General features: G+C 42.6%; 1 protein-coding gene across 1 annotated transcript; it reads right to left on the bottom strand.

Moving 5' to 3' along the window:
* Positions 1–4,247: 4,247 nt before the first annotated feature.
* On the bottom strand, positions 4,248–12,716 carry DPY30 (dpy-30 histone methyltransferase complex regulatory subunit). The gene is made up of 5 exons (XM_069852511.1): positions 12,642–12,716; positions 11,848–11,919; positions 11,709–11,756; positions 10,116–10,258; positions 4,248–4,546 (listed from the first exon to the last, which is right to left on the bottom strand). Exons 2-5 carry the CDS (start codon positions 11,881–11,883, stop codon positions 4,474–4,476), a joined length of 300 nt encoding a protein of 99 aa, XP_069708612.1. The 5' UTR covers positions 11,884–11,919; positions 12,642–12,716; the 3' UTR covers positions 4,248–4,473.
* Between the last annotated feature and the right edge of the window lie 1,450 nt (positions 12,717–14,166).

Raw genomic sequence — 14,166 nt, 5'->3', positions numbered from 1 at the left:
CTCTAGGTTTTCCTCTTTAGAAACTGTCATTCTCCATCTGAGAAATCTGCTCTTCCTAGCAGTCCTTCCTTCTACCATTTAAAGCAGGCCACTCCAGACTTCATGCTCCTTACAAGGGAAATATCTCCATTTCCTGCATAATAGCATCTGCATAATACCACAAAATGGTATTTACCATTTTGTAAATACCTCAGTGTACACCAGAGGAAAAGGAGGGCCATATGCTGTCCAGGAAATACTTCTCAACAATCCATCAGCCTTTTATCAATTTAGGCTTCTCTTAGAAAACTGGTTTATTTGCACAATTGCTGAACAAACTTTGAGAAGAGAGAACAAAGCACATTGGGAAGAGGAATATGACACATACCTAGCCAGTGTTGCACTAGCACTTATGTAAACTGCCCTGTAATTACTCAGATAGCATTTAAGTCCTCACTTAAAACTATATTAGAATAATGAACATTAGCAGCAGCACTGCTGATGCTTTTTCATAGTGGTAAAATGCCTTTTTCTGTAACAGCTGACATTCTGTACTTCTGTGATCTAGGCTATGTAGTCATTCTTAAAATGAACTCTAACCACAAAATAGAATAGAGGACACAAGCTAAGGCTTGGCTAAGAATAATCTGTTATGTAATTAGTACAATGATAAGAATAAATACAAACGTGTATTCTTTTAGGCTTGGTGGGCACAGGGATTCATTTCATGTGTTTCCCTTCCAAGCTAGTGGTTTCAACTGCTTCTGTCTTTCATAATTTTTTAGATTTTTCATTTGTTTGAAAGCAGCTGTTTTATTTCTAGAAATAGGGGAGAGAGAAGTTCTTTTCATCAGACTGCATTTACAATAGTGACAACACTTCAGAGTAAAACAGACAGCTCAGAGACCTGTACTGACATCAGAGAAAGTCCTTGATAAATCGGAGATTAAAAAAATATAAAAAAAAATTGGCAAGTCAGACTGTATTTTTAGGTGGTAACAGGCTTCAGAATATGAGAATGTAGACTCCTTTGATCAGAATTGCTTTTAGTGGGAAATCCTTTCTTCTGTCGCAGTTGTCTTCAAGGTAAAGATAAATGTTCTCGGTAGAAGCTTTTAAGCATGCAGACTTCAAAATACTGCATATGAGTCATATATAATTCTTCCACAGTTACTGAATACTAACTTCTGGATTTTGGATCTAAAATACTTACCCTGGAAGGTGTGCTGTGCTGTTAACCTGGTATTCTGTTTTATTTTCTACTTAGTTTTACTGCCTTTCAGAGCATATACTGACTTGGTTACCTAGGGTAGCATAGAGAAAAGTGAAAAATAATCGTTTAAGAATCAAGAGGTAATTTCAGCTACTTAGCAGCAGTCTGTCATACATCTAAAGCTGCCACCTTATTTCTTCAAGCTTTTATTCTGTATCTATAAATAATTTGTAGCCCATTACATCTCCATTTTATTGACGAGTTCCTCATTTTTATAAATGTAAAATCACTTTTTTTTAATTTGTATTTCAAAATTAAATACATTTATCTTGAAGCCCTCAGAACTGTAATTTCTCATGGGGAAAATAGTACTCTTTCTTTCTGGACTACATTGGGATAGCAAGCATCTGTTAAGTCTCTTCACGTTTTCACTGTTTTGTAGTGGGAGAGTTTAAATCAAGTAAATGCCTTGAAAATTCGGACTTTATCATTGCTTCCCTAACTTTGAGAAACGGATTATTAAAATACAATCTTAGTATTCAGATAGTACTGTAACTTGCTATCTTCCCATTACAGAGCATTTTCTAAGCAGCAAACCCTAATTGGTGAAACAAATTTAACAGGTAAAGGGATATGGTTGCACTTTTTTTTGTTGTTGTTGATTTCTCATACCCTTGCAAGAATCACTAAAATTCATTTCTTAGAGCTGGTGACGTCACTGCTACTGGTAACATTTCAACTTATTTTCTTGGAGGAAGCTTCCCATAAAAGCTGCGGTAGTAAATCTTCTAAAATCATCACCTTGTGAACTTGGCCTTTCATTTTCTTGAACCAGCGTAGATGGGAAGACAACAGCAGATGACACTGTGTACCAACAGAGGCACCAACAGCTGAGTGGGTGGCTTGCTGCTGGCAGGGACAGCTCACCTGAAGACTGGTACCCACTCATACATTTTGATCCTAGGTTGATGCAAGAGCTGTGCAGAAATCTAGTGTGTTTATAAGCTTTTGTGCAGCTGCTTGGAGGATGTTACTGTAAGATGAGAAGTCTGACTCTATTCTGAATTCAGGCATGGTGATACAGGAAAAATTGTTCTGTCTAGGCAGGATTAATATTTGAGCTGCTTCATTTTGTAAGGTCTTGCACAAATTCTCAATATAGATATTGGGGATCGGCACAGATATTTTTTTTCCACGTATAACAATTCTTACAATTTTACAATGTTGTCACCTATGGATGAAACCTTGGAATGCTGTTTTAGCAATAAAAATAGCAGTATGGTGTCTTTATAGAGTGTCTCCTTGTCTTCACTGAAATGTTATTAATTCTAGAAAGTTAAAAGACTCTTGTTAAAATCCTTTCAGTCTTTTTTTTAAGTGTCAGTGCTTGATGGAGACTGCGTTCATCATAACACAATAGAACTAGTGATTTCATTCCATAATTTCTGTACATTTTCCGAAATACAGCTTTTCAGGCTTGTGTTTACAAGGTTTTTTTCTTTTTCCCTTTTTTTTTTTCATAGTTGTTGTTCACCAGTCTTGCTGCTCTGGGACTTCACTAATTCAAGAAACAAAATATTGAGAGTCTTCCTCCTAACAGCTAGATCTCAATCCCCTGCAAGTTAGCAGACAATTGAAAAATTAAGTTTTACTTCTGAAGGATCTACTTTCTGGCCACTCTTACATCACTGTATATAAGCTTTTAAAGAAGCAATACTATGTTAAAACCAGCAAATTTTCAGGTTACCATAGGAAAGCCATTTAGATGGCAAGGGAAGTAAGGGAAAATACTATTTGTGCAGCGGGCCACCTGAATATACTGCAAATACAATGTATGTCTTCAAATCATCACAGGAACAAGTCAAATGAGAAACCCAAGCCCTCTTTCTGTGAATTTATGCATAATTACAAAAAAAAAAAAAAAAGGTAGCCTTTAATCTTACACAGAAAAAAACTCTAACCCTTGCAGCAAGAATTTTTTTTACAAGGCTTCAGCTGCTTACAATGTTAAAGCAATTAAATAAGAAACACGGAATGGAGATGGGAATGGTAAGATGTCAATACTGAAGTTCATTTGAATAAAAATTTAGGATTTTGATTAACTGAGCAACTTTTGGAAGCCATTTCTGTGACTGTCAAATTATGGTTGTTCACTCTATCTACTGAAACTGGGCTATGCTTAATCTGGATTCCAGTATCCAGTGCTAATGAACAACATTGATTATGCTCCTTGCTACAAGCTTCAGAAAACAAAAATGGCAATTCTGAGGTCTGTGACTAGTCCTGTACACATTACCAATAACTTAGTGAGCTAGTTCTCCAGCTACAACAATTGTATTTTCAGAGAGTTGCTAGTACTTTTTCCACAACGCATTTACTGTCTTATTTCCATCTGACCCTCAGTCTTCTGTCAGGGCTTCTTCTAGTGTACCCTGAGGTCTTTGGCCTTTACCCCTGCTGAGGAGGCTACAGGGAAAAATAAACAAGAAGGGGACAGATAAAGCATAGAAATAGCAAGACACACTAGTAAACCTAAGGGAAGGGAGAGAAAGGGAAATCAGAAGACTCAGTATTTTACTGGATAGATTAGGATTATCTTTGACAGAGAAAGAATGCTTCAATACTACAGAGAACTGAATTACAGAACCTTCATGAGTACCTTGAAAGTTCATTCTGTGTTTCAGCTGAATCCAGCACAACAGGCACAGGAGATGAATAACAAATGCTGAACAGCACATCACTCATGTAAATACTTGAGATGCTGGACACTGTCTGCAGGTGATCTGTTCAGCTGCTGAACATAACTGTTTTAACTAAACCCTTTTCCTGGTGTTTTGAAGCAAGATCTTTCCTTTCTGCCTGATCAATCCATCCATCCTCAAAATAAATTCTAACTGCTCTTAATTCATTTGCTTTCTCTTTAGGTACCTTGCACATGAAAAATGCTATATAAAATCTACATCGTCATTTATGTGATTCCCATAATAAATTATTCCCCTTTGTTTCATGCATGCAGGTGATGTAGCCCCACGGAATTACTCAGACCTTCATAATCCATAGTGCAGTTTCAGTACTTTATTTTGAAAAGTCTCTTAATAGCTAGTTTAAAACAAGTGAACAAATGAAATGTAAAGTGTTCTTTATTAAATAACGCAAAAAGTAAAGCAAACTGCAATTAAGAAAGACAATGTCATGGTTCCAAAGGATTTTTACAGCAGAAAACAAATTGTGGCAAATGAGCATTTCAGTCTAGCAGCCAAACAGTCCTCATTTATATGGAGTTAATTTCGGTCCTCAAATTGTGACTTGTTTTTTAAAAGATACGCTGCTAGAAATTCAATGGGATTTGGTGGCCTGTAAAGAAAGAAGTAAATCAAAAGCAATTATTTTTGCTGTATGAAATTAGGTAGCTGAAGAATAAATCACCTTCCCTGAAAAGCAATGTAACTCCTCCCTAACACTGACAAGCACCAGTTTACGGATGACCAACTACCGACATTTACCCTTCCAGTTTCCACTTTATGTCTCATGAATAAGTTCTGAATGAGTCTTGGTCACCATAGGTTCAATGTTACTAAACTGTTGAAGCAGTTACATACCTAAAACAGGGTATACTCTACAAGTGTAAGGACTCTGCATACATCATTGGAAGTTGGAGGCATTTGCTTATTTCTTTAATTGGTGCTATATAAAGTAAAAGTTAATCTGTCAGTGCGTTCTTGCTTCATTTTCCTGAAATGGTTATTTTGTAGCTTGTGCATTAGAGCTGTTACCAGGGTTTCTGGTAACTGCTGTTTCTTCTTAAACGCACACAACAAAACCTCTTAAGTCTGAAAAGTGCTATAACTTGCAAGTAGTCAATAACACACACTTTTGATCACTGGCCTTAGTCCACAAGTTTTTAACAGCTCCTTAAGCTACTGTACATGAATCCTGCAAATCTGGATTTGCATATAAACAATAAATGACATGCTTACTTATTGCACACTGAGTCAGACTGGTAGTGAGTAAATATGCCTATAAAGAGCATGTAGAATGGAAGAAATGCGTACAGATACTTCTCTGGACCATCTTTTTACAAGCCTGGACAGTTAAGCAGCTTCCTGAGCCAGCACCTTGATAGTCCTGGGTGGACTCCTCTATGACTTTTACTAGTTGCCCCTTGAGCCCAAATAAAATGTTAAATGTCCTGAACCTGATGCTAGTTATATAGTTTAATTATGTGACCTGTGAAGGATCACCTCCTTGTGTTCATTACTAATTTGCAACCTCCAAGATTAATTTGATTACCATCTCAGAATAGTTAATAAACAACCCGCCCCAATACAGCATCTCCATGCTATTAGTGATTTAAAAGATTCCTAGTACACTCTCAGAAATCTCATTTCCTGGTTGAAGTATCATCTGTTCAGTCACTCCTTACACAGACAGCATTCCATACTTTGGCCATCTTGTCACTCTACTTGATTTTTCACATTCTACCAGAATACCAGGGAAATGGAATTATGCACAATATTCAAAATACAAGATGACTACATATTTAAATAGTGACAATATGCTTTTACGTACCATTTCAATTTCTAGGTCCTACTATTTAGAATTTTTTTTTGACTGAGTAATGCATTAACACATAAATTTAACAGTTCAACAATATTTTTCTCTAAGGTAATTGTACTTTTGTCAGTAGCATTAGGTTATTTATTACCCTCCTAGGTGCATAATTTTCCGCTTATTTGTATTCAATTTTTCATACATTCAGTTTTTCATAGCAGTCTCCCATAGTTTCACACCAAATTTATGTAGCCCCTTGTGCAATTGTTTACAACTGATCAACTTAAAAAACCCAAAACCAAACAGAAAAAAAAGACAAAAAACCCAACCTATTCATAGAATCATAGAATCAGCAAGTTGCAAGAGACCCACCAGATCATCGAGTCCAACCATTCCCACCAGTCTCTAAACCATGCCCCCCAGTACCTCATCCACCCGCACCTTAAACACCTCCAGGGAAGGAGAGTCGACCACCTCCCTGGGCTGCTGGATGAAGGAAAGGCTGTGGATGTGGTCTTCCTGGACTTCAGCAAAGCCTTTGACACAGTTTCTCACAGCATTCTGCTTGAGAAACTGTCAGCCTCTGGCCTGGACAGGCGCACACGCTCCTGGGTGGAAAACTGGTTGGATGGCCGGGCCCAGAGAGTGGTGGTAAATGGAGTTAACTCCAGCTGGAGGCCAGTGACAAGTGGGGTTCCCCAGGGCTCGGTGCTGGGTCCAGTCCTGTTCAATGTCTTCATCAATGATCTGGATGAAGGCATCGAGTGCACCCTTAGCAAGTTTGCGGACGACACTAAGCTGGGTGGAAGTGTCGATCTGCTGGAGGGTCGGGAGGCTCTGCAAAGGGATCTGAACAGGCTGGACCGCTGGGCAGAGTCCAATGGCATGAGGTTTAACAAGGCCAAATGCCGGGTCCTGCACTTGGGGCACAACAACCCTGTGCAGTGCTACAGACTAGGAGAAGTCTGTCTAGAAAGCTGCCTGGAGGAGAGGGACCTGGGGGTGTTGGTTGACAACCGACTGAATATGAGCCAGCAGTGTGCCCAGGTGGCCAAGAAGGCCAATGGCATCTTGGCTTGGATCAGAAACGGCGTGACCAGCAGGTCCAGGGAGGTTATTCTCCCCCTGTACTCGGCACTGGTGAGACCGCTCCTCGAATCCTGTGTTCAGTTCTGGGCCCCTCACCATAAGAAGGATGTTGAGGCTCTGGAACGAGTCCAGAGAAGGGCAACAAAGCTGCTGAAGGGGCTGGAGAACAGGCCTTATGAGGAGCGGCTGAGAGAGCTGGGGTTGTTTAGCCTGGAGAAGAGGAGGCTGAGGGGTGACCTCATTGCTCCCTACAACTACCTGAAAGGAGGTTGTAGAGAGGAGGGTGCTGGCCTCTTCTTCCAAGTGACAGGGGACAGGACAAGAGGGAATGGCCTCAAGCTCCGCCAGGGGAGGTTTAGGCTAGACGTGAGGAAAAAATTCTTTACAGAAAGGGTCATTGGGCACTGGAACAGGCTGCCCAGGGAGGTGGTTGAGTCCCCTTCCCTGGAGGTGTTTAAGGCACGGGTGGATGAGGTGCTGAGGGATATGGTTTAGTGTTTGATGGGAACGGTTGGACTCGATGATCAGGTGGGTCTCTTCCAACCTGGTTATTCTGTGATTCTGTGATTGCCTAATGACCCTTTCAGTGAAGAATTTTCTCCTTATGCCAAGCCTGAACCTCCCCTGGTGGAGCTTGAGGCCATTCCCTCTTGTCCTGGCCCCTGTTGTCACTTGGGAGAAGAGGCCAGCACCCTCCTCTACACAACCTCCTTTCAGGTAGTTGTAGAGAGCAATGAGGTCTCCCCTCAGCCTCCTCTTCTCCAGGCTAAACAACCCCAGCTCTCTCAGTTGCTCCTTGTAAGACTTGTTCTCCAGCCCCTTCACCAGCTTTGTCGCTCTTCTCTGGACTCACTCCAGAGCCTCAACATCCTTCTTGCAGTGAGGGGCCCAGAATTGAACACAGGATTCGAGGAGCGGTCTCACCAGTGCCGAGTACAGAGGGAGAATAACCTCCCTGGACCTGCTGGTCACACCGTTTCTGATACAAGCCAAGATGCCATTGGCCTTCTTGGCCACCTGGACACACTGCTGGCTCATGTTCAGTTGCTGTCAACCAACACCCCCAGGTCCCTCTCCTCCAGGCAGCTTTCCAGCCAGGCTTCTCCTAGTCTGTAGCACTGAACAGGGTTGTTGTGCCCCACGTGCAGGACCCGGCACTTGGCCTTGTTAAACCTCATGCCATTGGTCTCTGCCCAGTGGTCCAGCCTGTTCAGATCCCTTTGCAGAGCCTCCCTACCCTCCAGCAGATCAACACTTCCACCCAGCTTAGTGTCATCCGCAAACTTGCTAAGGGTGCACTCGATGCCTTCATCCAGGTCATTGATAAAGACACTGAACAGGGCTGGACCCAGCACTGAGCCGCTGGACCCAGTAAAACTCAGTATCATAATGAATTTTGTCAGCTACTTTTTCAAATAGTTATATGTTATCTTTTTAGGATTTTAGTGGTGAGCTCATTTCACTATGAAATTTCACCATTTGCTTCTACTCTATGTTGCATCTTCCAACTAGTTCCTTGTCCATATAAGGGCTTGCCCTTTAGTCCCACGGCAATGTACTCGTTAAAAACAGCCTTTAGTAAAAGACTATGCCAGAAGCCTTTTGGAAATTTAAGCAGACTGGATTTGTGTTTATGTATGCTCACTGACTCCTTCAGTGAACTCCAAGAGACTTATGATCCCTGACAAAAGTCGTGTTGATTCCCTCCTCTCAAATACGTCATTTCTCCATATGTTCACTATCCTAGATGGTAATTACTACTGAATTCCAGGCATAAGCATCAGATTTATTGGGCTATTCCCAGAACATCTCTATGCTCCTTAAAAAAAAGAAATTAGCATCCATTAGTTACTTTCCAGTTCAATTTTAAGCAAAAGATTATAGAGCAGGACTGGTAGTTCAGCTTTCTCACTCCTTAGGTTTTAATACACCAAATGAATAGCCAGTTCGACCTTGGCAGTTTGATACTGCAAGGGTTTTCCCCTCCAATATTTTCCCCAATCTCTTCTATCAATGTTCCACTTTCACTCCTAGAATTCAGCCCCATAAAGAACACCTCCTTCCTTAGTGAAGAAAGATTAAAAAAAGTGAGGCATCCACCTCAGGCCGTGTTTTACAGTCAAGAGGATGGGGCCAGACTCTTCTCAATGGTGCCAAGCAACAGGACAAGGGGCAACAGGCACAAACTGGAACGCAGGAAGTTCCACTTTAATATGAGGAAAAACTTTACAGTGAGGCTGACAGAACACTGGAACAGGCTGCCCAGGGAGGTTTGTAGAGTCTCCTCCTCTGGAGATATTCACAACCTACCTTGACACATTCCTGTGCAACCTACTCTAGGTAAACCTGCTTTAGCAAGTGAGATCATAGAATCATAGAATAACCAGGTTGGAAGAGACCCACCAGATCATCGAGTCCAAACATTCCTATCAAACACTAAACCATGCCCCTTAGCACCTCGTCCACCCGTGCCTTAAACACCTCCAGGGAAGGTGACTCAACCACCTCCCTGGGCAGCCTGTTCCAGTGCCCAATGACCCTTTCCGTGAAGAATTTTTTCCTAATGTGGACTAGATGGACTAGATGATCTCCAGGGGTCCCCTCCAACCCGAATGATTCTGTGATTCTGTGAGGAATGGCTTGCATGCAGCATGACTTGCCAGTAGTTCAGATACAGCAAAAGGCTAGAAATCATTTGGATAAGATGAACTACCATTTGCTACTATTGAGTACTCCTCTAAGCTGACTGATAAGAGACTTGTGTGACCTTGACAGCATAATCTTTACTCAAAGGATAAACTACCAGTTTGTTTGTTACTGTGTTGAAAGGGCACGGTCAGCCTCATCCTTTAGAAAGTGTTTTCATCTCCGATAAAGATACATGTCCAGCCTGATTTGTCTGTGTCTCTTTCTTTTCAACGGCAAGCAGAACTCTTTATAGTTCCACACTACAAAAATCTTGTTCAAAACTACAACAACTTTTTCCCTTGCTTCACAAGGTGAAAAAAAACCCACCTTTTTCCCTCCAAAACCTTTGCAGCAGCATACCTCGTTGACAGATTACAAACTTCAATAAACAGCTGTCATTGTATTATATGCACCTAAGTGAGGAACATATCCTGCATGGTCAATCATAGTAATTGATAGGTTCATAAACCTGTTGTAATGACTTCCTTACAACTAGCAAAACCATGTCTGTGTGAGGTCTGGAAAGGTGACATAGTACCCAAGTTTGAGACCTACTTTTTCTCCTAAGAACAGGAGGAACTTTGAAGCATCTTACCTCTCTTTTGCAAGAACAGCAAGTCCCTGTAGCAAGATAGGTACAACTGTCTGATCCAAGTAGGCACGTGTGGGTAATGACTGAAGATCCACCTTCTGCTTTGATGTTTTCTCTGCATTTATTTTCTCATTTTCTACTATCCTCTGAAGTAGAAAGAAAAAAATGAATGAACATCGGTAATAGCAGCCACATCTACTTTGAAGTGTAAACAAGGTACTCATCACTCTGCAACTCACTGGTAATAACTTCTTTACATCTTTCAAGAAAACTTAAGTGCATGTTTTTCTTGCACAAAAACCTAATCCAGAGGAGTCCCCTGTTAAATTATGTTGGTTTGGGGAAACACTGTTAGGAAGTCATAAAACAGAAGACACTTAATCTCTATCATTTTTATTTCTGCTTTTGCATTCACAGAAGTAAATTCTACACCATCAAGACAAGAGTGACTACTAACAAGAGTGGTCTCAATTAAATGGTTCCTGTATGCATGCACTTCTAACACAAAGTGCTAAAAGCACTTTAGTATTCAGGGGAAGTCTGACAAAGTGGATTCTGTTAAATTTAAGCACTTGAGACCATGCTGTATTCAAGTGCAGACAGACACTTTAAAGAAAGCACATGCAAAAAGCTTCCAGGTGGCTTTTGGTCAAAAAAGTGCTGAATCATAGAATGGTTTGGGTCAGAGGGGACCTTAAAGATCATCTAGTTCCAAGCCCCCTGCCATAGGTAGGGACACCTCCCACTAGATCAGGTTGCTCAAAGCCTCATCCAACTCGGTTTTGAACACTTCCAGGGGCGGAGCAATCATTTTATACCCCACCACTGCCAGTAAACCAAATGTATTCAATGCAACACACACAAGTCTACCAATACATGACCAACGTATCCAATGCATTATGGTTCTGTAGTGGAAGGTGAGGCACACAGGCAGGCAGTTATCGGAGAGACGAGTCACAAAGGACGTTTAGCAAGAAAGTTTCTGCAAAAGCTTAGCACAGAGTAGAAGCTTATAATGGAGGGAGACTGAAGGCATTTCTTTAATAAGGAATAGTAAATAAATAGCATAATTATTATTCTAAACCATACAGTTACCAACAGCAAATAGAATGGATTGTGTCTACTCTTTCTCAGCATAAGTAATTAAGATAGCTTGGATCATTCCAATCCAATATTTCTACTGACAAGAACATGAAAAGAATCCCTCCCTTTGATACTTCTGTAGAAATCCCATCAACTCCTCCTATCCCCCTCCTTGTAATAAAAGTCTGTCTGTCTTTTTGTGACATAGTATACTACATAGATATATATATTAGATAGTGATATAATAAATAACGATCATAGGCTACTTCAAAAAAACCCACCTCATTAACAGGTTCATTATTTAGTTCAGTATCCTTTAGTATGATGGAAGCAACACAACAGAAAAAAATATTAATAGGCAGTTATGCAAGGGATTAGTAGCTGTCGGGTCAGTTCCCATTTAACTTTCTTGGGAACACTACATTTGCTGAAGTTAAACAAGACTCAACATTTTTCCCCTCAATCAGGAACATGACTTCCACTGTACTTTCCAGCAATAAAAATCTTTGTTACCTCTACATTTTCATTGAGACCATATTCTGAATGGGGGTTTTCTGGAACCTGTAAAATAGCACACAGTCAGCAAAGTGGAAACGTTCCTTTTACACATGTAACATGTAGCACAATGCACGTCAAACATTTCTTGCAATACCTGCGGCTGCCCCTCCATAATCTGTTCTGCCTCCATGATTTGAAATGTGGAATTTGCTGGACACGAGGTAATCTTGGAAAGCAATAACAAAAACAATTGGTCAGCAAGCTGAGATGACAACAAGTGTTAGCTGGCCTCTCGGTTACCAAAGCAAGGGTAGCAGGGAGCACATGAGGTTGCTCTGTTCTCCCCCACTGCCAAACTGGAACGCACTTTTCCCACACAAATAATCAAGAAGTGTCTTACGACTTGCATTCCGTCCAATAACAAACCAGCACCGGGATCAGAAAACACAGCATCCATCGTTTAAAACAAGAGTCACCAGCAATGGCCTGCTTCTGTGCCCAGCTGGGAGTGCCCACAGGAAAGCAGAGACACCCCCTTCCTTCCCTCCCTTTCTCCCTTCCCTTCCTTTTCTCCCTTCCCTTCCCTCCTTCACATCCCCTTCTCCCTTCCTCCATTCCCCTTCTGCCCTCCTCCCTTCCCCTTCTGCTTTCCCTTTCTCCCTTCCTTCCTTCCCCCCTTCTCCCTTCCTTCTCCCCTTCTCCCTTCCTTCCCCCCTTCTCCCTTCCCCTTCTCTCTTCCTTCCCCCTTCCCCTTCTCCCTTCCTTCCCCCCTTCTCCCTTCCTTCCCCCCTTCTCCCTTCCTTCCCCCCTTCCCCTTCTCCCTTCCTCCTTTCCCCTTCTCCCCCCCCAGTGCACCACGACCCCCCGACAGCGCGGCCGTGCCGGGACCCAACCGCCCCGGGGGTACGAAGTGGGTAAAAGGGGGTCTCGGCCCCGCGCAGCCCTCACCCGCGCTGGGCCCGCGGCACCGCTCGCTCCCCGCCGCCCCCGGCGCTGTCGTAAAACTGTTTTGACGCGTGCGCCGCCGCCGCCTGGTGGCCCGAGCGCCTGCGCGGCCCCGCCCGCCCCGGGATGGAGGCGTTGGGGCGGGGGGGGGGGGCTGGACCCGCCCCAGACGCGGGGCGTCGGGGTTGGAGCTGTTATAGAGCGGGGGGTGGTATTTTTGAGTTAAGCTGAGGTGGAGTTAAGCTTCCCCTAAGTAATCATGGGTTTTTTTGAAAGTCGGATGGAACGTCCCTCTGACAGCGCGCGTTCTCTCGTGTTTTCGCAGACACTGATCGCTCTTCGGAGATGACAAGGTCTTCAGGGCAGCACGGCCTGTGCTGAACAGATGTCTCTCCTGGGATCGGCTCTGTTCGCAGCCTTTCCCCGTCTCAAATGCGAGCTGAGCGAGAGCTGGCTCCAAAGCTCCAAATCAGCGAGACGTTTCACTCTTGTGAAGTTTCATAATAACATTAAAATTAGACCTTGGAAAGTAATAAAATAGGCATAAGATTTCTGGGAAAATTCATCCATGTGCATGTAAGTAGGAAGTATTTCCTGTCCCCGGCTCTTGTCTGACTGCACACACTTGATGGAGATCACTCCCTCCTGTTGCTGAGCCCTGATAAGGGACGCTTGCTCTCTAAAACTCCAAGATGAGTCTTGGAGAGTTTTGTTCGCCAGCTTTTTCAGGATCACTTGGGCGTTTTGTGACACAGAAACCTACTGAGAATCAATGCAGTGTGATGTGCAGTGGGAGGTGGTCGAGTCACCTTCCCTGGAGGTGTTTAAGGCACGGGTGGACGAGGTGCTGAGGGTCATGGTTTAGTGTTTGGTAGGAATGGTTGGACTCGATGATCCGGTGGGTCTCTTCCAACCTGGTTATTCTATGATTCTATGATTCTATGTCCAAAGAGCTCACTGTGGCCTTTGTGTAAAATAACTTTGCTGAAACTGACTTTGAACCGAAAACTGGGTTTCGTTAGCAAAACAACCTCTCAGAGCTGAGTGAAGTACAGTTTGCAAAACAAGGTTGGCCACCAGTTTTGCCCAGTTGTTTCTGAGTTAAGAAAAATGCGATTGCACGGCTGTCTTTAGGGATCAGCTTTAATCGTCCTGTCTTGACTTGAAGCTATCAAGAAACAGAAAATCTGTGCCTTCCTAATTGTGCTGTAACAAGTCAAAACAGTGTTTATCCTAGAATCATAGAACCATTATAGTTGGACCTGTGAGATCATCCAGTCCAATTGCGAGTCCGAAATCACCATGCCTACTAAACCATGTCCCAAAGTGCCATGTCTACATGCTTTTTGAACAACTCCAGGAAAGCAGACTCCACTGCTTCCCTGGGCAGCCTGTTCCATTTGAGCATCTATGCCTGATTTATTTGTTTTGTTTTCATTAGGAATTAAATTCTGTGTGTCTGGTAATATGGTTTGTGGTGGTAGACCGAAAAGGCCTTTAGACCCTTTTTGGTTCTGTCTCAAAGAAG

The sequence above is a fragment of the Phaenicophaeus curvirostris genome, chromosome 2, assembly GCF_032191515.1.
Source record: "Phaenicophaeus curvirostris isolate KB17595 chromosome 2, BPBGC_Pcur_1.0, whole genome shotgun sequence".
Lineage (NCBI taxonomy): Eukaryota > Metazoa > Chordata > Aves > Cuculiformes > Cuculidae > Phaenicophaeus > Phaenicophaeus curvirostris.
Note: the sequence above shows the minus strand (reverse complement) of the source record. Positions and strands in the feature narration are given on the sequence as shown.

Bases quoted from the DNA above. Each gene is read 5' to 3' on its own strand.
- DPY30 (XM_069852511.1), bottom strand. From the start codon at position 11,883: ATGGAGGCAGAACAGATTATGGAGGGGCAGCCGCAG. The intron at 11,757-11,847 runs GTATTGCAAGAA...GCTATTTTACAG, and splicing joins TTATGGAGGGGCAGCCGCAG to GTTCCAGAAAACCCCCATTC. The intron at 4,547-10,115 runs GTAAGATGCTTC...CTTTCTTTACAG, and splicing joins GCTGTTCTTGCAAAAGAGAG to GCCACCAAATCCCATTGAAT.